Here is a 26,898-nt window from a genome sequence, read left to right as displayed (position 1 = left end):
TACCTTTACAATGTAGTAAAAAATGCTTGTTCATAGGACTAAACTTTGCACTGAAGTATGTGCACTGATCTTTCATGAAGTTGCATGAAAGACACTGGCGGTTCAGTAATCCAACAGTTGATACACTAAGAACAAAATTAGTTATAAACATCAGTAAAGTTTTATTTGATAGTATAACAAACTCATTAAGTGATGCCAAAGGCCCAACAGACAATAGTTTTTATTCTGATCTCCACTCTTCTCTTGCTAATTTTTTTTTGCTTGTTTTGTACCCAATAAGACATGCTGTTGGTTGCTCCATTAAGCTACAACCCTGCAAGCTGTTCTGTGAGGGAGGTCTTCTAAACCTGCATGAAACAGCTTACAGGACTGAGACCTTAATTATTAAAGGTGCCCTTGAGTGAGTGAGAATAAAAGTAAAAAAATAATAATGAGAATTAGGGAACTGTAGCTTTTAGAAATGTGGTTTCTGCATGGGTGAGGGAGTCTGCCCACAAATTTTAGACTGAAGGACTGGAGGCTTTGTAAATATAATTTTAGCCACATTGAGAAAGCTTTCTATACAGTATACCAGTCTGAAGAATACATGTGTATTACACCATTGCATTTAGAGTTCACCTAATTTTTAATTTTATATTATATTCACATAAATATGATTGGCAATTTTTGAGCATAAAGTAAATTCTTTTTAATAATGAGCAGGCTGATTCCGCACTCCGTGCGCTTTCTGCAGTCATTTATCTCTGTGCCAAAGTGAGTGTGAAACCTTATTACTCAGATTTGGTAGTAAAGATCATCAAAAAGAAAGGGAAATACTCTTGGGGATTTTTTTTTTTAAATCCCATCCTTCTCGGTTTTTCCTCAAAACCTGAAATCTTGACATTTCATTGCATTTTTCAAATGGCAAACATTTCAACCAGCTCTCTGGTTACTTTGAAAATAAAGGTTAAATATTTTAAAATATTGTTAGATTTTTTTCAAAATACAATTTTTTTGTGAAATTTGAAATATAAATATACAGGAAAAATATTAACAAAAATTTAAGTTTGCTTGCCAGCATTTTACACCTACATTGAACTCATTTTGCTCAGACACACAGAATCTCTTTCTAATTTATAGTACTTGTGTGAGGGCTATTGTAAATTTCCCTTACTTACCTATGTAGCTGTCTTCCTCTTGGGGAATCTTCAGTGCTTAAAAAGTAACTGTCCAAGAAAGACAAATAAAATTAAACTCACTTCTGAAAACTCTCTGATCCATGTACCGTTAGGAAGAACTTTCAGCACGAAACCCAAACCCATGCAAAGCTCATTATGCAACAGAGCTGGGTGAAATTTTTTTGTGTGTGAAATGTTTCACAAACTCATGTTGGTTCCGCTGAATTGTTTCAGTTAAAAAAAAAATTCTGAAAACATCAAAAATTTCAATTTTTCAGTTCAAAATGACTTTTTGTTTCAAATTTTCCTTTAATACTATTTGAAAAAATAATTTAAAAGGTTCAAAAAATGCTGGAAATCAAAACGACACATTTCAATTCAGATGAAACAAAATGTTTCCCCCTGAGCTTTTCGCATCACTGAACATTTCAAAAAATGTTTTCAGTTTGAACCAAAGTATTTTTTGGTTTTCTAAATTCCCAAAACATCCATTATTCACCCAGCTCAAATTACAAATGTGCAGACAGCTTTACATACCTGGGCTGATATATGTTTTCATATCAAAACAATACTGAACTCTTGGGGGCGCATTATGGCTGCCTCTGTGTGGCATCAAAAGAAAGCTTTTCTTTTCAAAAGCCATAGCTGGATCTGTCCGTAACTGCATCCCCCAGTAACCTTGGAGGCAAGGGTACCGATTCTAATCTCACACAGGCTCCACCACTGCTGCTGAAACTCTTTTGACTTCAGTGGAGATCAGAATCAAGCACATTCTATTTATTTCTGCTTTATACAGATTTATATATAAGGCCTGTTCCAAAGCCCATAGTAGTCAGCTAGACTCATTCCATTGACTTCAATGTGTTTTGTATCAGGCCCATTCTGTCTCCAGGCACTGCCATTCAGTCAGTGCACGTCCTTCCTTATTTAGGAACCTTAATATAGTCCCTGGTTTTGTTTTGACTAGGTTTTATTAATAAATTGGTTGAAACTCAATGATTTTGGCTGAGTTCCCCTCTATTTTCTGATTTCAGTTTTTGTATCTGTTTGAACAAAGAACATCAAAGTGAAGCTTGGAAGGTTGGAATGCCCTCACATTGAAACCAAAGAAAAGGTATAAAACCCCTGTGAACTCAAACCTCTGAGTTTTATCAAGTCTAATAATATTGCCAGGCTTTTTTCCCTTGGATTCTGGAGGGCAGGGCGGGAGGGTTGGAAAGGCTATTATCTCCATGCTGTAGTTTAATTCCTTTTATTTAATCAACAGAGTGAGTCAGTAGATGGCATAACATATCTCCATTAGTTATTCAAAAAAGATACTTGCATTACCTTGGCAGATCAAATGTATGAAACTGCTCTTTGTACTATGATTATAATTTATTATGTTGCCTTTGCAGACAAAGAACACTAATACTCACATCTTTTGAGTATTTTCATCATACGCCAGGATTTTGATAACTTCCCAGTTTCCTGATGTCAGGTGTCTCACACTGATTTGTTCAGTTTTAGCCTGCAGAGAAACGGTAAGTATTGACTTTCATCTTACTACTTATGTTTTTCTTTACTTAACATGATTGTCAGCACACATCATTACTGATTTACAGCTTTTTAATCTTTTAATGTACAACATAACTCACTTAAATCACAAAACCCACATGCACTGAAAGGCACTGACAGTAAAGATCCTTTCTCCCTCAATATATTAACTTTTCCAAAGGTAGTAAAATCATGTCAGTTTCCATTGCAATACTTTTTCAATTACTCATACACAATATCGACAATAGAGGTTCTATATTTTATCTAGGTTGGCATCTCTTTAATTTTGGCGCAAGTTTGATTTCAGCTAGAGGCTATCGCAATACATGCTGAAATTTTCATTATATTAAAAAAAAAACCCTTTAAACTAACAAATAAGTGTTTTTCTTCCAGAAACGAGAATACAGGTGCAAAAGGTTAACGGCATATCCTTAGTGCAGCAATTCACAGCAGCTGAGGATTTGACCCCAAAGCTGCAAGGAACTAAACATAAATAAATATCACCTGTGTTTCTTGAAGATTTGCTTGTCCTTTACTTGCTGGAGTGGCACAAAGAGGCTTAGCCTGACCCTATGTATTCAAAGTGCTGTACAAACCATCTGGTGAGGTAGGCAGATACGTGTTTTAATCCCCTTTGTTGCTAGCCTGGTAGGAGTGAAGGCAGAGTAGAACGTGGTCCCTAGTCCACCTCTGTTACTTGCCATTTAAACTATCAGACCCTAAACTTCCAGCCATTAGAATTACAGTGTCTTGATCATTGAGAAAATAAAAAAAGACTGCTTGGGAAAGAATTGTACGGAGAGTGTAAAGTATTAGAGTAATTCCGAGATGACTCATCTGAGGTCAGGACCACACAGTGCTAGCTGCTGTACGTATCTATATTAAGAAATATTTCATTAAAATGGGGTAACTGATATTAGTTGGGGCATCTAGAACTATTGAAATGAGTGAGTGTTTCCTGTCTGCTTAGATGGTAGAGGTTAGAGGACTTTTCATTTATAACAAAGTTCCATCCGTGGCAGCACTGAAGGGAATTTTTAAGTTCTGAAATCACAGATTGCAAAATAAGCTGTGGTTTATATTGCTGATAAGTATTAAACAATGTGGCTATTTTTCAAGATTACAGCTGTAATACATAATTTATTATGCTTGCTGGCAATTTTTGTCCCAAACCATTTAAATTATTTTTAAATTCTCATACTATGGTAGAAAATATGAACCACTGTATATTTGTATATTTTTTGGGGGAAAAAACTAAGTAAGAATTTCCAATAGACATATCACTCCTGGTTCAGTCCAATTTTTGAATTAATTTATTTTCAATATGATATAAATTACTAAAGGTATTTGGGAACATAACATAGATTGAGCACTTTACGTTCAACAAGTAAATAAATTGACAGGCTTTAACGCTTTTTAAAACAGTGCCCCAGAGAGATTAAATTGGATGCTTTTGATAACCTGATTTGGTTATGTAATTGACATTTTGTGTAACATCTTTTCTAAAACTTAGCATTAATAAGGTTGATTTAAGATGTTCTAAGCAAAACCATCACATTTCACTAACTGTGCTTCATTTTGGATAATCAAACCCCAATGATTAATTGAAACAGAAGTGCATTGATCATTAAAGTTTAATTCTGTGTTATTAGACTTTTATGCTGGGGGCAATAAAACTGCTTAACTTCTCCTGTGTCTACAATGCTTACTTCTGCTTAACATTACCAATGAAAGATCTTAAGTGGGCAATTACACATAACAGTCCATTGTTTACTGCAAGTGTTCACGGTGGATTTTGGTTTTCATGATGCTGAGTACCAACCACCTATTTAAAATTCTGCTGAGGCAACTGTTATGCTTCTGTGACTCTCGCAAAGTGTGACAAATATTTGATATGACAAAAGCCTTTATGTGAAATGGTTAATATAATTTTTATGTCTCCATGTTTGCTTTAGAAATGGACAATCAGATTAATACAGTGTGCAAAGCACAGCATATAAACACATTTCCTATCCTTTATTGCCCCATATCAGCCCCATTACCATACAGAGTGTTGCTTACTGATGAATAATGGTCAGTAGATGGAATGTCTGGTTTTCTCGTATACATGTCGATATATATGTAGATAAAAACTAACTCCAGGGAGCAGCTATACACTAAAAAACCAAATTCATCACTAGTGTAAGGTAGTACAATTCCACTGAAGTCAGAGTTATACCTATTCATACTCGTGATGAATTTGGCCCAAACAGTCAAAGGTCTTTGTCACTTTGCAGTTCTATATTCCCCTATCTCCTTATTCTGCTGAATAGGGATGGACTGCTAAGCAGCATTTAATCACATGCTTACCTTTAAGGACATGTGTAACTCTCACTGAAGTCAATCCTTAAAGTTAAGCATGTGCTTCAGTTCTTTGCTGAACAGGAATGGATTTAAACATGAATTGGGGCCTAATTTTCCCCAAAACTTTGGTCAGGTCTAATGAAACAGCCTACAAGTTCACTCCAAACTTTTTATTGGCACTAACATTTAGTATGACTTCACAAGACATTTTCCCTCCATTTTGTTATTATATCAAATATTTGTGAATGCTACACAGCACCATATAATGGGAAAGATGTCTAAATAGGACTTCCTTGCTTGTTATATTAGTTTAATATTCTCTGATTTTCATGCACATCACTGATTTATTGAAAGATGGAAGTTTGACACATACACTTATGTTTCCCATTCTAAAATCTTAGGGCACGTCTTCACTGGCAAAGTTAAAGCGCACGTGGCTTGTGTAGTCATGGCACCTCCACCAGGGAAAATAAACCACCTCCACAAGGGGAATAGCTATCAGCACCTCCCTGTGCTGGTGCACTGTCTACACTGGCACTTTACAGCACTGAACTTGCAGCGCTCAAGGGGGTGTTTTTTCACACTCCTGAGCAGAAAGTTGCAGCGCTGTAAAGTGCCAGTATAGACAAGCCCAAGTGATAGATTAAGGTGCAACTGCTGTTTCTTTTTTTCACACTGGATTGTGAACAACATGATTTATACTGAGATCAACATGAACATTATCATAAGGGTGTGACGCCAAGGAGCACTGGTATCATGGAATGGCTGCTATTTTAATTCCCTAAGGCCCCTTTGAAAATCCCAGCATAAATTGTCTGGGATATGTGCACCTCTCTCCTTGTGTCCTATTGAGATCAGCTGAGCTACCTGAATTAACAGCCCCCTGATTTAAGTGGGAGCTGGAGGAATTCTCAGCTCCAGAACTTCGGATCAGATTCTCCAAGGGTTTTTGGTGCCTCACTCTTATTGATTTCAATTGAAATCAGGGGCCAAAATCCGTTAGAGGATCGGGGTCGTAATTTCTATATTAGTTCACCACAGTCCAAATCCACTGGAACTTCTGGTCACACTGCAAAGCTCATCCTTTGTCCCGGCTCTTCCCTGGCAGGAAGGATAACCCGAAGAAGTCAAAGTCATTGGAAAATGTAGCACTTGGAAGGGGCAGAATTCTAGTTTGGTTGAATTTTGGAGGGTTTCAGATTTGGACATTGGTTCCCGTGTATGTTTTATCAATTAAATTTTGTGTGTGCACCCAGAGTTCTGGACTGACATTTAAAAAAAATAAAATAAATATATAAAGTAAAATTGGCATTTCTGAAGATTTCCTTGATTTCCATATTCATATGGAACTTTTTGCATAAATATAGAGCATTATCTTGCTATAGAGGATTTAGAAAGCAAACAATGTCTCTGACTAGTTCTGGAGACAGGAAGAGAGAATGACTACCGGGTGCTGTGTGAGTGCCTGCTGTTGACAGATCTATTGAGCATCTTTTGCACCAGCCTACTATGGAGAGAGTGTTCATCCACCTTCCTGACTACATGGTGCTACAAATGTGTCTTGCAGAAGAGCTGTGGTCACGATAGAGAAAAGGCCATCCCCATTACACATATGTGGAGGCTCTCAAGTGTTTACTTAGGGCAGTCTTTTGTTAGTGTAAGACATCACCAGGGACACCCCTTACCAATATGCCTGGGGGATTATACAACCACTCCCAAGATATATGAACTGAAGCAAAAACTTACCTGGACAATAAGCATGGCTATGTGGTGGAATTCACCCCGGCCACCTTGCTTCACTGGGACTATCATAAAGAACTTACTTCCATCTTTGGAGAAAACTGGCTCCTCATTCTATAAATATAAAATTGTTTCAGTTGTCTCAAACTGTGTATTAAACTCTCCATCAAATAATCAGCTTGGATATCTAAATCTGTGGACTGTCATTGCTTACACGAAGATTAAAGAGGTGTCCTTCGACTTTCAGCATAATCATGTCTACATACTGTGGTAAAAATAGTGGAACTAGAATGGCTAAACCTCAAAGGGTTCTGAGATATGGTTCATTTCAGCAGCTATAAATTTAGATGCTTTTTCAAAACAATTTTGCCCAAATATTTGGGCTGAAAATCTCACAAAACTGACTCTCTCTCATGTGATTTTTGGTATGGTACTCTTTCGCTAGTGTTGGAAATACTAGGGAGTTTCCTTTATGGGCGTATGTAAAATGAAAGAAACAAGTTTTATTGATAATGGTGACAAATGATAATGGTGACTGCATCAATTTAACAAAGCAAACTTGGCTTTAACAGGACTTAAGCCACTATTTCTGAATTTGGATGGACATACACACGTGTAAGTGCTTTGATGAATTAGTGCCCTATCATTGACTGTTCAACTGTGTAAGTAACTTTGCTTGTTATGCATCTACTAATCCAACATCATATAGAAATGTTAAAGGGACACCGCCTACCATAAAATCATAATTTTTGATATTTTTTTCTTATATACACCTTACAAGATGGAACCTGAAAGGTGTTTTAAATAAGTATGTTTCATCCATTTTTGCAATCTGTTGGGTTTTTTATTTGAATCTGTGAAAGTGGAACCATTTGCTGACATTTTGGTTCTACAAACAATTCATGTGCGTGAACTTTGTTATATTATTTTCAAGCATTCCTCTGGAGCCCTATACGACCTCTTTTCCTTCTACTCTTTTGCATCAGTTTTGAACAGGAGGAAAAAAGGAGTAAAAACATTTTTCTCTGAAAAGTCAGCAGATCAATGCACACAGAAGTCAGACCTGTTGTGCAAGAATACATATGCTGCGTTGAATTTTTACAGTAATTTTCCTGATGATCATATGTTATATTAATGTGGGGGTCCTGAAAAGTGAATATTTAATTTTAACAAAAATGTCATTTTACATTTCGTTAAAGAAAATAAAATAATGAGATAAAAGTAACAATAGAAGCAGCTATGCATTACCCATTTCAGACATCATTCATACAATACCTGTTTAGAAAGCCACACTTCTGATGTAATCTCATATTTCTAAAAGAGAAGAGTTATCTTTATGAAATAGATACAGACCAAAAAAAGCCTTACATTCATCAAAATGACTCTTTATATTTAATGTTTGTGTCCTGTGTTACAGAGCTCTAAGCCAGCAGTTCTCAAACTTCATTACACCATGACCCCCTTTTGACAACAAAATTTACTACACGACCCCAGGAGGGGGAACTGAAGCCTGAGCCCACCCGAGCCCAGCTGCCTCAGGCATAGGGGCCAAAGCCAACACCCAAGGGCTTCAGTCCCGAGCGGGGGGCCTGCAACCTGAGCCCCGCTGCCCAGGGCTGAAGCCGAAGCTGAGCCTACCACCCAGGATGAAGCCCTCGGGCTTTGGCTTCAGCTCCAGGGCCCTGCAAGTCCAACACCAGTCCTGGTGACCCCATTAAAATGGTGTTATGACCCACATTGGGGTCCCAACCCACAGTTTGAGAATCTCTGTTCTAGTCTTTCCATTGATATTATCCCAAAAATGTACAAATACTTAAAAGGTTATAACAGATGATAATTTAATTATAAATTCAGCTGTCTTTCTGAATTTCCAGGATAACTAGGGACATAAGATCTTTTAAAATCCTTTTTTATTAGCTATCAAAAAGCTTTGAACAGACAGTAATATTTGGTTTTTAACTCTAGGCATCATCTGACAACTGGAAATTTGTAGGACCTTCAGCAACATAAACAGCCAGCACCAGATTTCTATCATTTGTTTTCATCTGAACATGCTTTTCATGGGTCACAGTTTACTTTAGTTTAGTTTCATGGGTAATAGTTTAATGAATACATCAAAATCTTAGTATCTACAATATCATGCTTCATATAGGGCCATTGCCTTTGCACCATACCATACAACCAGGTACTCAGATATCTACCAGTAAAATAATATGGGACAGATTTGCAGCTGCTATGAATTGTCTTAGCTGCACTGAAGTTATGACAATTGACACCAGCTGAGGATCTACCCTCTAGAAGAGTGGTCCAATCAACTGAAATTCAAATGGCTATCATAATTTGATCATTTCTTTTGATATAAATCTTTCTGGAATTGCAAATGAATACTGATAAGCTCTTGAGATATTTATAGAAGTTGCATATGCATTAGCACTGACATAGTAATATATGCTGTAAAACATTCTTGCACTGAAGATTTTTCAGTTCACTTAGAAAGCCACGAGTCTTGTCTCACTGTCACTGAAGTCAATGGCTAAACTTTCCCTCGGTCTAATGGGAGCTGTGACAAAGTGGGAAATATCCGTGTTATTTTTTATGAATATTGTGCATACCTCTGTGTTTGTCTATGTGGGTTACTTGATATGGAGGTAGATCAAAATGAGTTTGTAGGAAGGAAACCAACGGGAAACAAAACCATTGCAAAGATAAGGTGTTATCACCTATCCAGGCTAGACTGCTTTACTCTTCCCAAGGCCAAGCCTAGCATACAAGGGAATCCTAAACCTTGAATATGCTGGCCACAGGAAGGGGATGGGAGGAAGTTGTCAGCTTCTGCAGGCTGACACAGATTGACTGAGAGTAAATGTCTGCAGCAAGCAGGCTGTAACTTGTTCCCCAAAGAGAACAAGGGGCACCAAGAATAAGACAGTCTACACAGGGGCTTGTGGTGAATGCTAAGGGTAAGACAGACAGTATATGTATGGGTCTCTTTTTTGTTTTATATCCACTTCTCTCAATGCTGTGAACCTTTTGGCAAATAAATCCTACTTCTTTTGAAGAAGCTGCTTCTGTGTCACCGCATTGTATTACTATCCACATGATCCCGGCTGGAAACCATTCAGTGAGTGGTTGGATCGTTGAGTTTCACTCCAGGAAAAGGGGAGAGGTGGGTATTGAAAGGGGTGCACTTGAGGGACTGGACACAGCTACCCAGGGCCACGACAGCAGTGTTTATATGTTTGAGATTCCCAGTTATGACAACAATCACTACGAATGAAATAAATATATCTGAGAGGTGCTCCAGAGCAGTTAGTGTAAAAGTGTTATACAATGTTCTTTTCTTTTTCTTGTACACAATCCAATCATACCCTAGCAACAGCCTCCACTCTCCTTTACCTGTCACTTTTTGTGGTCCATATGAAGGTGTACATTCACAAATATTTCTGAAGGCACCCAGACGTATAAAAAAAGTATAAAGAGGGATGGGTTATGGGTGCACGTGTCTTTGGAAATAGAAAGGTATGAACACCCAGTTTCCAGTCCTGTTTTAATAGAACTCAAGGAGATTGTTATCATGCTCTTCAATTCAAGCAGGACCCGCCGGGTGTGAAGACATGTTTGTGTGAGAGGAAAATGAGGAACCATGAGTTGTCCTGAACCTTTGTGAAAAAACTTCTATTTTGAAATGCTGCTACATTCTATCACCACACAGAGGCTGCTGTCAGAATCAGCAGCAAAAGCATTAAAATAAACATTCCTTTTGATGAGACTGGCCACTTTTTAGAGCTGTGTTATCATGGCTAAATTACAGGATAAAAAGTGATATATTATTTCAACATTGGGCTCCTGTGGAAACATCACGTCTTAGCAATGGCTTCTTCTACCTGCAGGAAATTTGGAAACAAAAATTCTCTTCGCCACTAAATGTTCAGAACTTAAGCTCCCCTTCACACACCCTTATGACTCCATGACAGTCATCATATGTGATTTCCTTTGAAGCCCAAGAATTCTCCTCGGTCTTCCCAGAAATGTCAATTTCAATAAAAAACATAGTATTATCTTAACCACAAAATATATTGTTTATGTACGATGAGCCTCCGGGGACTATCCTGCATCTTTCCATTAAATCCATGCAAACCTTTATAGATACTAAGGTCTGGAATGGAACTATGTTGGAAGAAAGAACAGTGACTGGACAGCTGAGAGTACCTGAAGGGATACATCTTGTCTCTGCATTAGCTAACTGTAAAATGCCTGATTTTCAGAGGTGATGATCAGCTGAAGTTAAATAATGAACAAAGCATAGGAACTCTGAAAATTAGGTCTCTCGATTTTACTGATTGCATGAAATCATTTCATCATAAAATCTGGAATTCTATTATTTCATTTATCTCCATGTTATCTGATTATATTTAGTTAGTAACTATGGCATCAAAAGGCATTCTGAAGACTAAACTCCAAGCACCTTTTTCTGGTCATAAGGATAAATATCAGGTGTATAATCTGTGAAAGAAAGGAACAAGGAAATCTGACTTACCTTGCTACAAGCCCCAGTCGTGGTCTCACAAACCGTAAGAATGGAAATGTTCTGTGGTCTGTTTAACCATCTCACCACAGTCTTGGTATTGCTTACCCACTTTACCATAGTGATGTAGTATTCTCTGAGGTAAACATAAGTTTTAAAATATAGTGGTCATATAAGGTTGTGTAATGTTTTAAATTATAATAGTAAGTAAACCAAATCTGGAAAACAAAGCCTGAACTGAGTTGCTCCCTGTGAAAACATCAGTATTGAGGGATGGTATTGGATACCAAAATGACAAATATATTGGGTCATGGATGCTTCCACTAGGAATAGTGGTTATGGCATGCTGCTTGTCTGGGAAGTTTCTGCTCCTTTAGCAGTTATCTTGCAATCTTTTAAGTAGCTGTGAGCCATATGCATCTTCAACAGCCTTTGTCCCACATGACTATATGCAATAAATTATTCAATGAAGATTTAAAGTGTATAAAATACAGATTGTAAATATGTCAGATGACTGCCATATTTAAGTTTTCCAAAAATATATACTGTCCATTTTGATGCTGATCCAGCAAACCACAAAAACATGTGCTGAACTTTGTGCAAGTGAGTAAGGTCTTTTATGAAATAGAAGAGACTTGTGCTTAGAGCAAAGCACTGAAAGTTAGGTATTGGAAACTAATCAGGACTGTGCCATTGAGTCATGGTCAGACTAAAAGGAGAATAAATTTACCTGCATTCTCGTTTGTCTGTTTAGTGTTAGAAGCAAATAAGTAAAAGGAGAATGTACTCAGAAAACGGATGTTGCACCTGAACTTTCCTAGACTAACCAGGTGTTAATGAATGCACTTGTTTTTAAAAATAGTCTACAGACTGCAGTATTTCTTTGCTATGCCAGATGCTTCTCTCTCCTGGACATATAGCAGACATCAAACTAAGAGAAACAAACTTTTGCACAAACACTCAATACCTCCCTCACAAACCAAAAATCACCCATCATTGCTTTGCAAGGTTTGTGGGATCATTTTAAAATGCCAGTGATACACTGTAAGTATTATATGCAGGGACTGAATGAAGAGAAATCAGATGCTGTATCACTGTTAGTCGACTTTCACTGTAGCAAATAACTTGTAATACCAGACAAACTGTCCATCCCCAGACATGTTAGGCTCAGCAAAGGAGTCCAACACACAGATTTTAATGGCACAGAATATCTACCTACCTCCTACTGAAACCCTGTTATGCTGTCAAACTAAAGATGTTACTAAGAAGCCTGTTGCAGCTTGTCATCATAAAGAAACTTGGTACGCTTGCTTCAATTCACTGCTTATGACAGCTAGCAGCTTCTACAGTCCAGCTGAGAAATGCTCAACATTGGACTTAAACAATATGTCTAGAAATTCAGTCCCACTTTAAACTGAGGGTGTTAGCTTGCACTTAATTCATTTTTAATGTAGTTTTGATGGAAGCTTCATTACTTGTTAACAGCAGATATTTATTATAGAGTCAAAAAGAGATCTCACTACATCACGGATGGCCAACTGGTGGCGTGTAGGAAAGTTTTGATGCTGCACACAAAAGATAATGGGCCCAGGAAAGCAATGCAGATGCCCCAGGTCTCAATTTGACCCCATGTTTATGGCATGTGGTAGAATAACATTGCCTGGGACTATCCTTCCCTGTTTTTCCACTTGACTCCAGGTGATATGGATATTCTTCCAGAGTGTAATCTGATATGCTGACTGGAACTAGTGACTAGGGGGTTAGTATTTGTATTTTGAATATTTAATATCAAACCACATCAAACCAGTAGTTTAAACCAAACCATAAGGTAACTTTCCAACAAATATCACGTGAACCTACGATTAATTACACATGTAGGAGCTGTGGGGGAATGGGCATATTAAGTCTCTCTGTGGGAATGGTGCATACACAGTCTGGTTGACATTAGGAGCGGAGAGAGAGGCTTGAGAATGCTTGGTAAGTATGGAATCTTCACAGTCTTTAGCTGCTAAAATTGAAAAAGACTCCACAGAGCATGCGCAAACTGTAATTTTTAGAGGTTTATAAACTGGCTAAATTTGCTCAGATTTCATGGGGACACTGCAAGGCACATTTCTGACACAAAGGCCACCCCCCTCCCAGCACATGTCAAGTTCCTGCACCAAAGCATGGGGGCACAAGAGATGTTGAAAGAAAAATTCACCTGAATTTTTTAATATGGGGGACACAATGTATTTTCCCTCGCCTTGTTCTCTGAAATGGCTCAGCCATTTTGGCTGAAAATTAATACATCAGCCTAGGGCAGACACCTGCCATGTAAACGTGCAGAATGAATGGTTAAAGTCTGACAAAGTTATGAGCAGCTGAAAACAGGGTCTTATAACTGGTAGTGTTGGGCAACCTAGGCAGAACTTGCATATATGTATATATGTTACACACACACACACACACACACACACACACACACACACAACCCGTCCTTCTTTGAGATACACTCAGTTGAAAGAGCAAAAATATTTTCTTACAATTTTTTCCTTTAATTTGGTGGTCTAAATTGAGACACTATGTTATGTTCATAGCATAATAATTTGCTAACACATTAATTATCATTTAAGAATGTATGATCCTCCTATCTCACTTGTGTGTTTGGGGAACTTAGTGAATGAGACGATATGTGCATTTTCTTATTGCCTGCCATGCTAAGTGCTTAGCAAAGTCAACAGAGACAGTAATCTGAACAAAGAAAAGGGATTTGCATTGAATTACACTGAAAGCATAGTTACATTCACAATCTAAATTCGCCTGAAGAGTGGATACTTAGATTTGAATTAGAATAGTTTGAAAAAAATATTTTGAGCTTTAAAATAGGAATCCATCCAAGAAAAAATCCAAATTTGCAAATTCAGACAACTTGCTTTAATGAAGTCATTGTAGTCTAATTTAGAGTCAATGGATAGGTTGTGAAACATATCTACCAATTAGAGCAGCAGGAAGTTTCTGTTATTTAACACTTGTGGCAATGGAACGATGGTGTACCCTACTGTATGGTGACTGTATTTGGTTGAATAAGTACAGCATGTGCTAGCATGAACAAGCTATGCCATGTTGCTCTTTTAGTTTGCTGGCAGATTGTCTGCTAAGAAAGGTAAACACTAGATTCTTGCCCTATGAATGACTTCCTAAAATATTTATTGTGTTTTTTAAATTATTTATACTGCTGTGTATCAGAAAGAGGTACTATATGCATTTATGAGTACTAATGGGAAATTTTTGCACTTATGGACACTGGTGCAAAAGTTAATACTGTGCAACTATAAATGAATTCTGCAAGGTAACCAAACTCATTACAATTGGGTACTGCTGTATGCTATATTGAAAGGATGCTGGTCTTTTGTTTAAGGAAAAAAGATGGGGACTCAGGAGATACAGATTGATGGATCTCCCACAGACGTCCTGAGTGACTTTGGACAAGTCAAACTAAGTCAAATTACAAAGGATGAATAGAAACAAACAACACAAATATGTAGGGACAAAATTAGAAAGGCCAAGACACAAAATGAGATCAAACTAGATGGGTACATAAAGGGTAACAAGAAAAAAATTCTACAAATACATTAGAAGCAAGAGGAAATCCCTAAAGGTGAACCAAACTCTAGAGAATTTTTAAAGGCTCCCATGACCCTTTTTTTTGAGAAACACCTTACTGATCTTATTACAAATGGGACTGCAAATCACTGATTGCTGAAACAAGCTAGTACTAGCAGGGGTCGGCAACCTTTCAGAAGTGGTGTGCCGAGTCTTCATTTAGTCACTCTGATTTAAGGTTTCGCGTGGCAGTAACACATTGTAATGTTTTTAGAAGGTCTCTTTCTATAAGTCTATCATAAATAACTAAACTATTGTTGTATGTAAAGTAAATAAGGTTTTTAAAATGTTTAAGAAACATAATTTAAAATTAAATTAAAATGCAGAGCCACTTGGACTGGTGGCCAGGACCAGGGGCAGTGTGAGTGCCACTGAAAATCAGCTCGCATGCCATAGGTTGCCTACCCCTGTACTAAAGCGTCAGAATCATTAAACAACCCTTCTACTTTAGAAAAGGCCTGCCCAACTCTTGGCTTCTCTCATGTTTGTACATGTTTTATGTGCACGTATGACTCAGATTGACAAACATACAGATTACTTGAATGCAGTTACAGATCACAACTTTCAAATGATGCTTGACTCATGCCTATGTAAACTTTCTATTTTCGATAACTAGGGCATTATGCTTGAATAGGTAAAATTAAAATTGATTTTTCCAGGCTTTCACAGCCTTGCTCTGGTTTCCATGATGCAACAGAGAATGGATTTTTTTTAACTGATTGTATCCCAAAGAAAACAGAGAATGTTAACATTAGTCTTAGTAAAGCTACAGTGAGCTTCACACCAAAGACTCAAGCTCTGGGAAGTGAGTCCCTGTAGAACCACACAGGACAATCTGTGAATTCAGTTGTTGCTAGCCTTACAGATCAGGATGGAAAGAAAGACTGAACAATGTCAATATCCATGCAATTAATTCAATTTTGTTTTACTTTGAGAGAAACAGATCACTTAAGGAGCAAGAATGAATTTGCAAAACCTAGAGCAAAACCGGTAAATTTATGTGCTTCTCTTTTCTTTTCTTGAAGATTTCTCCGTTGTATATAATTGATACTTTCACTGGCTTTATAAGATTTAAAGAACTATTTTAATCCATTTCATTTAAGAGTTTGTTCTCCAGTTTTTTGTTTATTGGGGTTTTTTTTAGCTCTTTTAGAAGGGTGTATGCTATTGCTTTCACCAGTGAACAGTTAGCAAACATTCGGGATGTGTTCATGTCTTTCATAAAAGGCTCCATTTTCAGAGAGAGAATCTATTTTCAGCAAGCACAGTCCATTCAATATCATTCCTTTTATCAAAACAGTAAGTATTCATGACAGCATGCACAACTGACAGGACCTGATTCACCACTGAATTATTACCATAGGACTCTGGTGTAGCTCTATTGATGTCAATGAAGTTATACCAGTATGAAACTGTGATAATTCAGTCCCATAGTGTTAATGTCATGGCCATTTTGAAGAACCGTTAAAAACTGTAAAACTGTTAAGGCTTTTCAGGAACTGCACAAACAACAAAGTGAATTCCCTGGTTTTTTGGACTAGTGATAACATAATTCTTTATCTCATTTACCACCTTTCAGCTGGAGATCTCAAACTATTTTAATAATATTTAAATAAGCCTCAGACTGTTCTGTGATGAAGGGCAAGGTGATAATACACAGTGAGTGCCTCCCTTACCTCTAGAATGCAGTCAACTCTTTCCAATAGCACTAAATAACATTGACTAACAATTTAGGGCAGGAAGTGAAGTGGAATATCATAGCCAATGAAGCTGCAATGGGAATTTAGACTAACAGAATATAATGACATAAATTGGAATTTGGCTAGAAGACTTTAATTAAAACTCTCCTATCCTTAAAGAAAGTTCCAAAATATCTTTAATAAGCATGGGGGTTCAGGAGCTCAGCTTTATGCCTCATGCAAAAGACAGTAACTTCAGCAGGACAATTCCTGGCAGCACCATGCTGTCACTACTTCGTACTGACTCAAAAGGAAGAGGAGTCACACCTGGTAAATCATCTCACTATTCCTGAACCTCTACTAAGCATTGACAAAATCCAACACAGCCTCGCCTGTGTGATCTGACAGGATCACAGCTTAGTTTATGTGATCTGCTTGGATCTGACAGGCTGCAGGAATAAACTAATGTCTAATGATTTGAAGAGTTCCTAATATATCATTTTACATGTTAAAAACGTGTATTGAAATGTATTTATTTATTTATTGGTAATGCACCCATTGCTGTATTTTCCGGGCGCATCACAGAAACTGAAACCAACTTTGCCAGCAAGTGGGAACAGGGCAAACAAATGGCATAATTCAGTTCTACACTGACCTCAAGCAAAATCTCTGTTCACAACCCTCTGCCCTCTACCATTTGTCTAGAATCTTAGCTTCCTGATGATAAATACCTATTGCGATAACTAAATCAAAAATGAAATTGGGCTCTGAAGGATCTCAGAAAGGTGAACATTCTAGATCCTTGGGACTTCCACTAAGGATGCCCGTCCCTGGAGTTCAATTCTATTCAGGTTTTTATACTGTGCCCATCACCATGATCAGCCCTGGGGACGAAGGTCAAGAGTTTTCCAGTTAAATTGAGCTTTTGTGTTGGTGTATAAAGGAAGAGATGGTCTCAGAGGTAGTCGTGAGTTTCACAAAACAATTAAATTACAGACCTTGATTTAAAGCTGTCAGGTGGCATGAGTTCCAGTGTATGTGTTGGTCCATATAGATTGACTACAAACAGCTTTATCGTTGGGTTTGTTTGACCTGCCTTTGAAAAAAGAAGAAAATAGAAATTTTAGCATGTAGTGTAGAGACACTGGAAATACTGACAGCTAAATATACTTAAGGAATACATATATTTCAATATGTTTTTCATAACCTGAAAACCCTTAAAGCAATCTTCAACTGAAAACAATAAAATTCTGTCTCACTTATCTCCCGTGAATTGCTCAGTCACATCAGCTACACACTTGAAAACGTAGCTCAAAACCCAAAGTTCTGATCACATACTATCTATCATGCTGCTACTCACTGAAGACAGATACCATAATGCAAAAAAATTGACCAGTCACGTGACACTAATTGGGAAAGTATTTTGTGAGTTCTGTATGTAGATGGAACTCCCATTAACATTTTATCAGAATTATGCATGTTCAAAGGCAGAATATATCCTGTGGTGTTTAGGACTTAGGGCTTGTCTACACAGCAAAGCACTTTAGAGGGCTGTGATTTGTAGAGCACTCTAATGTGATGAGTTCTAGCTACCCTATGCAAGCCATGATGGTGTGCTCTGAAAGGTATCCAGTTTTCATTAACGTAGCCCTGTTAAGAGCCTGCCAGCAGGATCTACATGGGGCAGTTAGAGCGCAACACCTTAGACTGCTTTACAATCCACACCCCTCTAGAGTGGTTTGCTGCGTCGTGTAGACTAGCCCTAAGATTCCAGAACGTAGGACCATGTGAAACTTGTAACATGAACATGCATACATCACAAGAAAGCACAGTTGGCATTCTTTCTTGTTGGGTAGTTAAAATCCAGTTTAAATGAACTTTGTAATAATGTTCTAGTAATAGATCTAATATTCAGATGTGTACACTCATGCTAGGGGACAGCCAAGGAAGAACCATTGGGATCTCTCACGTCTCTAAAGACTGCTACTGACAAAAGGGGAACAACCAAAGAGAGGGTAATAAATAGGATTGGTGGTGGTAGTGGATGAAATGTCTGGAGGAGGAGAGGAAGGTAGGTCAGATGGTATCCTGCACCTTCAAATATTTTGAGGTTCACATTATCAATAATATAGATATTACTCAGATCACTGCCTATCCTGGTAATGAATGTTGTCTCATTGTTTCCTTGTGCTCCTCCATCTGCCTGTTGTAGTCACATGTTGTCTTTTGTCTTGTATTTAGATTTAGATTGTGAACTCTAGGGCAGGGAACATTTTTTTACTCTGTACCTGTACAGCACCCAGCACAGTGGAATCCTGATTCATCACTGGGTCTCGGAGGCACTACCACAATAAATAAATACTAGATTGTAAAATTGTATACAATTTTGTAAAATATTATAAAATAATAAAATATCTATTTGCAGTTTACCTGCTTCTGAGTAGCTCTGAAATGCTCAGTTAATTTGGAATGGTAATTGGACTCCTGCTTGCACTTTCCACAAATTTAAAATCATATCCTCCTTTCAGTTTTATAGACTAAAATGGCTTATAGATCTGGGTAAGTTTTTTTTATTCTCGGATCAAGCTACTAGGTATCTATGTGGAGCTGCTAGAACTGTTAAAACATGTTTTATTAGAATCATTCATGGCTTACTACTGAGTCTGTGTTTCACACAGAAATAAATATAGTTCCCCTTAAAATAGCATCTCTAAAGTAATCTTGTGCTGGATAATCATCTTGTTGAAAAAAAGATACAGATAATTTAAGGTAAATGATAGGGAGCTAGGGAAGAACAAATCTTCACTGGATTTCTTCTCAATTTTTTTTTTTAGGGTGTGAGGAAGGGACCCTCCCTTCTCTCCCTCCTCCCTGGAGAGCAAGTCATATGCCAAGTTCATAAAGACTGAGGATCCACAGGAAGTCAAGACCCTGTGTGTGATGTGCTATACTTCAATCCATGGCCACTCCAGACTTCCATTACAGGCTCCTCCCATCTCCATTTTCTGGCAACATATCCCCAGTAGAACTTCTCCAGGTGGTGGCCATCACCAGAGTCTCCTTATTCTCTTCAGATGGGTTGTGTGGGGGGGAAAGGAATCAGAAAATTGAGTAATGTTAAGTTTGGGCTCCGCAGGGCCAGTGGGAAAAGGCTGTAAACCCCCTTAATCCTGCCCTACTCCCATGTTGCCCCACCCCTCTCCACTGTGCAGATTCCAGGACCCACAGAGAGTTTTCCAAGGAGCCCCAGGGAAGCAGAAGACGAGGCAATGCTGCGGCAGAGGAGAGGACTTCCTGTTCATGCAGAATGGGCAAAATTATTTGTGGGTCAAGAAAAAGTGAACAAACCCACAATTTTTACCACATCTAGTTAAAAACTAGCTTGTGTACACTTGGCTCATTGTAGGGATATTTACAGATCCCATGTGGTCTTTAAAATATGCCTCGCTGAAATACCAACACACATTTTCTTTGGAAACTGCACTTATCTCATCACGTTTCTAGCCCAATCCCCATGTCCTTATTCTGTTACCCTTTCTCGCACTTACTCCTTTACACTCCACAGGATTATTGCCTTGAGTAATTATTACTGTGTGTGAGTAAGGATTGCAGAGAGATCCCAAGTGAGCAGGTCACAGTTTCTGTATGGTGTAAAGTGAAATCCTGTGTTAAACAGCAACTTTTATCTATCCATGTTGCCTACACACAAGCTTAATTAATAAATGATGTTTAACTGGAAGCTAAATTGTTATTGAATAGACAAATTAAATGAAGATAATGTTTTTCATTAATGAGATTACTGAAATAATATTGTGCATCTCTTTTGTGCTGAATTGCTAATGCTTAGAGATTTTTCACTTCTTTGTAGTGCTATTTTTTTTTAAAGAGTTACTTGTATATTTTTTCTTGGTTGATTAATTGCTTTTAGCTATCAAAGCTGACAGAATTGTGTGACTGGTGCTCCTAGGTGCTATCATACTATAAATACTAAATAATAATCATAATTACCATCCTCAAATGCTTTTCCTTAAGAAAATCATAGGTATTTTTAAGGTCTGATCTTACTTCCGTTAAAGACATGGGTCAACTCCAATTGATTTCAATTGGAGAAGAGTCAAGGTTAAAATTTTCAAGACTACTTAAGTGACTTAGGAAAATCAATGGGACTTAGACTTCTGCATGCCCCCAAGTCATTTATGAAAATGGGACTTAAACGCTTTTGAAAATCATACCCAAACCTTTAATCTATACACTGAACTATTGCTACTTTCTTTAAGTTTTGAATGTTTAACATTTTTTATGAGAATCCCCACCTACTGCATATTATGCTGTTTGGGTGTTTCAGCAATCACTGTATGTCCTTCAAAGAAGCCAGCTCCCATTCTACAAATTTGCATTTTACTGCATAGAATTCACCAAGGAGAGGCCAAAACCAAACTAACAAAGAACATCATCCCCTTTAAGAAGGCTTCCAAATTAATGCCCTTGGTTTTCTTATTTTTCTAGGAGGCAGATAGGCTTTCTCCAGCAGCAGCGTAACCAAGTTTCTAAGGCTTTTACCTCCGTGAAACCAAACTCATAGTCAGAAAACAAAGTCACTAAGGCCTAGGTCAAGCTAGTGTCCTGAAGTGGGCCTGCAGCCCATAGCAACCAGCATGGCTTCCAGTCTTTTCTCTCTCCTCCTCAGCTTCCCTTTCCCATTTATATATAGCTTTGCCCCCAGGGTGAGGTAGGATGCCTCTTGATTGGGCCCAGGCTCTTTTGACCGTAAGCTGCAGATTAAAGGGGCCATAGACCCTGCCACAGTTACTTACATTTTGTTGCCTCTCACAGAGTTAAAAAATAAGCCAGTTTTTATATATATATAAAGCGGGGGAGGGTTTATGGGAAGCAAACAGAAAATTAGGAGGATTCTAATGTTTAGACCTGCAGATCTCTCCTCATCACAAAAGACGGGTGCTCCTTATCCATGTTTTTGAATCTCACTGAAAAGTTTGGTTCTGTTCAGTTTAATGACTTGGGGAAGGCTCATATTACTGTTTATTTTATCCAAACAAGGCCTCTCACCCGTGTTAATAATACCATCATTTGATGAAGAGTAGCAGTCAGATACTATGATACTCTGTATTATCAGAAAACTGTTATGCTTCATCTATATAAATGCAGCTAAACACTCACTGCAGCCTGCAGCTACTCTGTGCTGTTCAAAGGCAATTCTGGCAGCATTTTTTCTTGACTCCTTCTGATCATTTCATTCTTCACTCAAAAGCTGTAGCATATACCAATCATAAATTAGCATGAAACAGACTGTATGTCCCATCCTGACCTAATGGTTTCTGTCTAGCAAAAAGCTTTATAACCCTATTTGAAATAGCATAACTCTGAATGCTATTCCCCGTACTGCCACATCAACACAAGCAGCTTCTTTTACTATGTAGAAACAGTCCTTCAGTAATGCAGAATGCTATCAGTCGGTTCACTGAACCGTGCACAAGGGCTGTAGATTGCACTTAGACTTTACTTACCTTAGGATATGGATAGTGCTTTCCTTTGGGATACAGACCTCCAGTAAACCGAGGAATAACCATGTTTGGTACCAAAGTGTCATTTATCATCAGGAATGCCAACCTTTCTCCATCTGGGGACCACCAGTGGGCAACGTGAGAGTGAAGAAGCTCCTCTGAAACAGATGCATATTCTTGGAAATTCATAGAAGTAACTATTGTGTGATTCAGATTACCAGCTCATTCATTTGCAGTTTATACAATTTCTATGCTTTGTTGCAATGCAGCTATTGTAATTATAAAGAAATATTGAAAATTCTCCTGGACTGAATTGCCTGAATATTAAGGACTATTATAGGCTAAATTACGAGTTTTTACTCAGATGAGAATTCCCAATTATATCAATGGAATTACCTGCATAAATGAGATGATTATTATTTCCTTATATTTAGTCCTAATATTGTTCTATCCATTTTTTAATTCTTTTGTAAATGATTTGCATCAATAGAGTTTAAAGGCATTTAAAGGCATTTTTAGCACTAGTATCATTCTATCCAGTTATTTATGTTTTATTCTTTAATTTGGAGAAAACCTTCAGTTTTATTGAATCCCATTTTGCAAGAAATTTTGATGGGGGTGGAGGGTATTCTGTTTTGGAATAGATTTCTTTCTTTCTTTTTTTAAATTACCAAATTCCCAGCCAAATGAAAAATCTAGTTCCTGTCCAGCACTAGATCTGACTAATTTAGCTCTTTTACTTTCAGTCTGTGATCAGACTTTGATTTTGTTTAACTAGCTAATTTACTATTTGTACTTTTTCAATGAACACCGTGTTGTACACAAAATTCAGCTGTGTGTCTGGAAACCAAAATTTGGCGTATTCACAAGCTGTCCACTCAGAATATTCACTAATTGCTGTTCACATGTGATCGATTGCCTGAGTTACAGAATATTCTTTCTGCTCCCTGACTGGATAACTGAAACCTTTTTACACAGGAAAACAACAGATAATGAATGATGAACACTCATATAGCAAACATTTTTGTTTGTTCTAAAACACCGCTGTTTGCATTTAAATAAGGATATTCGCACAAAGAACAGCCACTCCCAAATACTTCTGTAAACCAAAGCCCAGCAACATGAGTATTTGTGAATTGCAAATGAAAAAGTCACACAAATAAGGTCAAAATGAGCGGCTATTTGGAATTCATTTGAATGTCCATTAATATAATTGTGCAGTCTTCAATCAGCTATATGCCTGATGCCACCACACAGTATTTCACCTATATCTACTGCTTGCAGAATACTGCTTAAATTAACAAGTTACCTAGGAAAGAAGAAAAGAGTCAGAATGCCACAATATGCTCAGGGGATTTGTGCCTAGAAAACCCCCTATGTGCACCCTCTCACAACTGTTAAAGAGATGGTGTGTGCGGAAGAGGGGAACAGCTTCTTCCATTCCACCATAGCCTATTCCTAGGAATCCATGGAGTCCGCTCTCTGGGAGCAGGACCTGCATCAGAGCTATGGAGCAAGGATTGGACAGCCTGAGAATGGGTGGAATGGCTTGACAGAGGCGACACAGAGCTCACAGGCCAAGGCTCCCCTATCCCCCAATGCTGTATAACCTTTGCTGGATATTACCTGATCCAGAGAGCCCCCTCTGTGGTGGGGGAGCCCCTCACAAAGTGGCTTCCAGTGGCTGTCCTGACAGGGCTTAATGAGGAGCAACTGAAACAGTAAACTGGAAATACAGGATCTCTGCATCAGTGTGTCTGGCTTCCTTCATATTCAAACACAGGAAAAGTTATGGCCTTGCTGAAAATCAACCTCCATGTTTTTTGGAGAGGTTAATGGGCCTGATTTCCAACCCTACATATGCACTTGCATGATAAATTGCACATATGGATACAAACATGTATTTTCTGGTGCAAACCATCACCCGCGAGTTTTGTGAATGGAAATTCTAACACCTCTGAGCACACAGGTGCTGGAATTTTCAGGGCCGCCCAGAGGGGGGGGGGCAAGTGGGGCAATTCGCCCCGGGCCCCACAGGGGCCCCCACGAGAGTTTTTTGGGGCCCCTGGAGCAGGGTCCTTCACTCGCTCCAGGGGCCCCGGAAAACTCTCGCGGGGCCTGGGCTTCCGGAGCTTCTTCCGCTCCAGGTCTTCAGCGGCAGTTCAGCGGCGGGGGGATCCTTCCGCTCCAGCACCCACCGCCGAAGTGCCCCGAAGACCCGCGGCGGGGGGTCCTTCCACCCCAGGACCCGCCGCCAAAGTGTTGGGTCTTCGGTGGCAATTTGGCGGAAGACCCCAGGCCCCCTGAATCCTCTGGGCAGCTCTGGGAATTTTACAGTGCACATTCAAAGCATGGACACATGTATGTGCATGCACTATTTTACATAGACATGTGTAAAGCTCAGGTAGAGTATCAGTGGGAAATGTAACATTAATATGTGCATTTTCAACTAGTTACTTCTCTTCCTTATGATTTATATTTCTTACCCTGTTTTTTAATGCTTATATAAGAAAGTAATTTGTACTGTCAACAATTTTATTTATCTTTCATAAAAAAAATTGTTTCTAAAAATGCACACCAACCTTTTTTATAACAGATAATTTTCTGATATGCACAATCGAGTTGAAATTGAAAAAAATGCCGCATTGGCATGGCATAAATGACAGAAATTGGTCTTGTTACTCTTTAGTTACTGTACACAAATACTACAAATACCGAGGCCCTTTGCAGTCAATATACTCAGGTAATTTTAACGTATTTATTTCTCTCACAGTATCTGGTCTTAACAATAGGTGGAACTTTGCCATAAGGATCTACAATAGCATTAGAATCTCCTATACATTCTCTATTAACTAAGGACCAGATTTTGTAATCCTTACTTATACTGAGTGTTTCCTTAGCCATAAGTGATGTGGCAGGCAGGCACAGTCATAGGAAAGAGATCTTGGCCAGTGTAACATGCCAGAGCGCCAAAGTTGGTCTGTCAGCAACTTCACCCCAGTCCCCCCCGAAACCTGACTCTTTCTTTTCCCCAGTTTCACTCATCCTACAATGCTATCTCTTAATCTTGTGAATTGTTTCACTCACTACTACACTACCCACAAGTAAGTATATTTGAGTAACCTTTACCAATGTTTAGTAGAGTCCAATTGACTTTACCAGGGCTTCTCTTATGCTAGACTTCACCTAGTCATTAGGTGGAGGATTCCTCTCCCTCCCATATGACCTAAATAAATGTCAGGTTGACCTCTAATTACTCCCCAGGGATGAATGCTGCCCAAGAAAGACTGGAGAATTGGCAGAGCCATAACTTTGTCTGCCCAATGTGCTGAACAGCGGAGCTGGTCAGCTGCCTGGGGTGGAGGGTGGGAAGGAATATACTGCACTTTGTAAAGGGGAACAGTGTGAATCTGGAGATCTCCAGGAGTCATTCAGAATTATCTTTTGCACAGTGCAACTCAACACTCCCCCCCCAATTCAGAGCATATCACACAGGCTACCGTCTTGTGAGTATGTGCAACTCACCCTAAGGTTAGCAGAATTTGGCCCAAAGTTGCCTAGCAAAATTTTGAATAATCATGAATGTGACTCAAGTAATACTTTGTTTTAGCAACAAGGTGAGCTGCTCTGTCAGATTTAATTAACTTTATATGGTTAAATACACCAATTTATATGCAATCATATTAGATTTCCAGTATCTCAAGTGCATTTAAAATGATCTTCCATGCTAAAGATGCTCTTCTCCCTGGTTTTGAACTTCACTGACCTAGTAAAATACTTTCAAAACATTAATAGAATCCATTAAAAGCTGAGGCGGGTAATCTTTTTAATACAGGCATTTAAACCTCTATAGAATGTAAATTACCATTCTTATTTCAGAGAGTCCATTTGAGCTCGGGTTTTCAAAGAAGCGTAAGGGTATGTCTGCACAGCAACTAGACAACTGCATCTGGACTATGCAAACCGACTCAGTCTTGTGGGGCCTGGGCTGCGGGGCTTTTTCATTGCTCTTTAGCCCGCACTCTGGGGACCCTCCCCTACTCTAGAAAATATAACTATATGCAAATGAGTCAATATAAAATATGAGCTAATGCAAAGATCTGAAGGCAATTTTGCAAGAAAATAGGAAGAGAAAAAGCAAAATAGCTTCAGACACTGGAATGAATAGTTTTCTCCTGTAGGTTTTGTACAAGAATCTCTTCCCTGTATTAATAAACAGCTATATTTATCCACCTTACCTTCATAGAGCCAGTCTGCGATTCCATTAAAAATGATTCCTTCTTTTCCTGAGGATGTCAGTCGCAATGAGCTACTCTTTACATCAGGTTGATAGTAGATGTTATTTTCAAAAATATAAATCTAGATTAGGTAAAAGAGATAAAGGGGGGAAATACCATGTTGGTAAACATAAATGAATGTTTTCATGCCAGTGATAGAAATACAATTTCTATGGTTTCAGAACAGTCTAAAGAATAATTCATCATCATTTTCATTGAAGATCTCTTTAGATTTTCTGGTACTGTGTTATCAATTTCTAAGAAACTTTTAACATTCTTGTGGCTCTGAATCCTTTCTTCTTAACTATTATGCCAACTCAAATATTTCTACTCCCTTTAGCAAATTTTCTCACAATCTCCAGAACCAGCACTGTAAAGAGGCTAAAAAGTCAAATGTTATTAATTTAACATTTAAATATCTATTTAACAATTAAATAGATTATGAAACATTTTGTTAGTCCCATTTTTATCCAG

At 38.2% G+C, this 26,898-nt stretch overlaps 1 protein-coding gene across 7 annotated transcripts in view; it reads right to left on the bottom strand.

Moving 5' to 3' along the window:
• The window catches only part of DPP10 (dipeptidyl peptidase like 10), a 402,675-nt gene that overhangs the window by 31,904 nt on the left and 343,873 nt on the right, over positions 1-26,898 (bottom strand). For 6 of the 7 annotated variants that reach the window (XM_039495403.1, XM_039495402.1, XM_039495399.1 and 3 more), the window contains 10 exons: positions 26,386-26,506; positions 22,151-22,305; positions 18,914-18,967; positions 17,624-17,721; positions 11,314-11,437; positions 8,052-8,090; positions 6,783-6,890; positions 2,576-2,667; positions 1,158-1,205; positions 4-125 (listed from right to left, as the gene is read on the bottom strand). In XM_039495403.1, the coding sequence (XP_039351337.1) occupies positions 4-125; positions 1,158-1,205; positions 2,576-2,667; positions 6,783-6,890; positions 8,052-8,090; positions 11,314-11,437; positions 17,624-17,721; positions 18,914-18,967; positions 22,151-22,305; positions 26,386-26,506 (961 nt within the window). The remainder of the gene's footprint in view (positions 1-3; positions 126-1,157; positions 1,206-2,575; positions 2,668-6,782; positions 6,891-8,051; positions 8,091-11,313; positions 11,438-17,623; positions 17,722-18,913; positions 18,968-22,150; positions 22,306-26,385; positions 26,507-26,898) is intronic. The other variant, XM_039495400.1, reaches the window with a different exon arrangement.

The sequence above is a fragment of the Mauremys reevesii genome, linkage group 11 (assembly GCF_016161935.1).
Source record: "Mauremys reevesii isolate NIE-2019 linkage group 11, ASM1616193v1, whole genome shotgun sequence".
Taxonomy (NCBI): domain Eukaryota; kingdom Metazoa; phylum Chordata; order Testudines; family Geoemydidae; genus Mauremys; species Mauremys reevesii.
The sequence above is the reverse complement of the archived record's forward strand: the minus strand, read 5'-3'. Positions and strand labels throughout refer to the sequence as shown.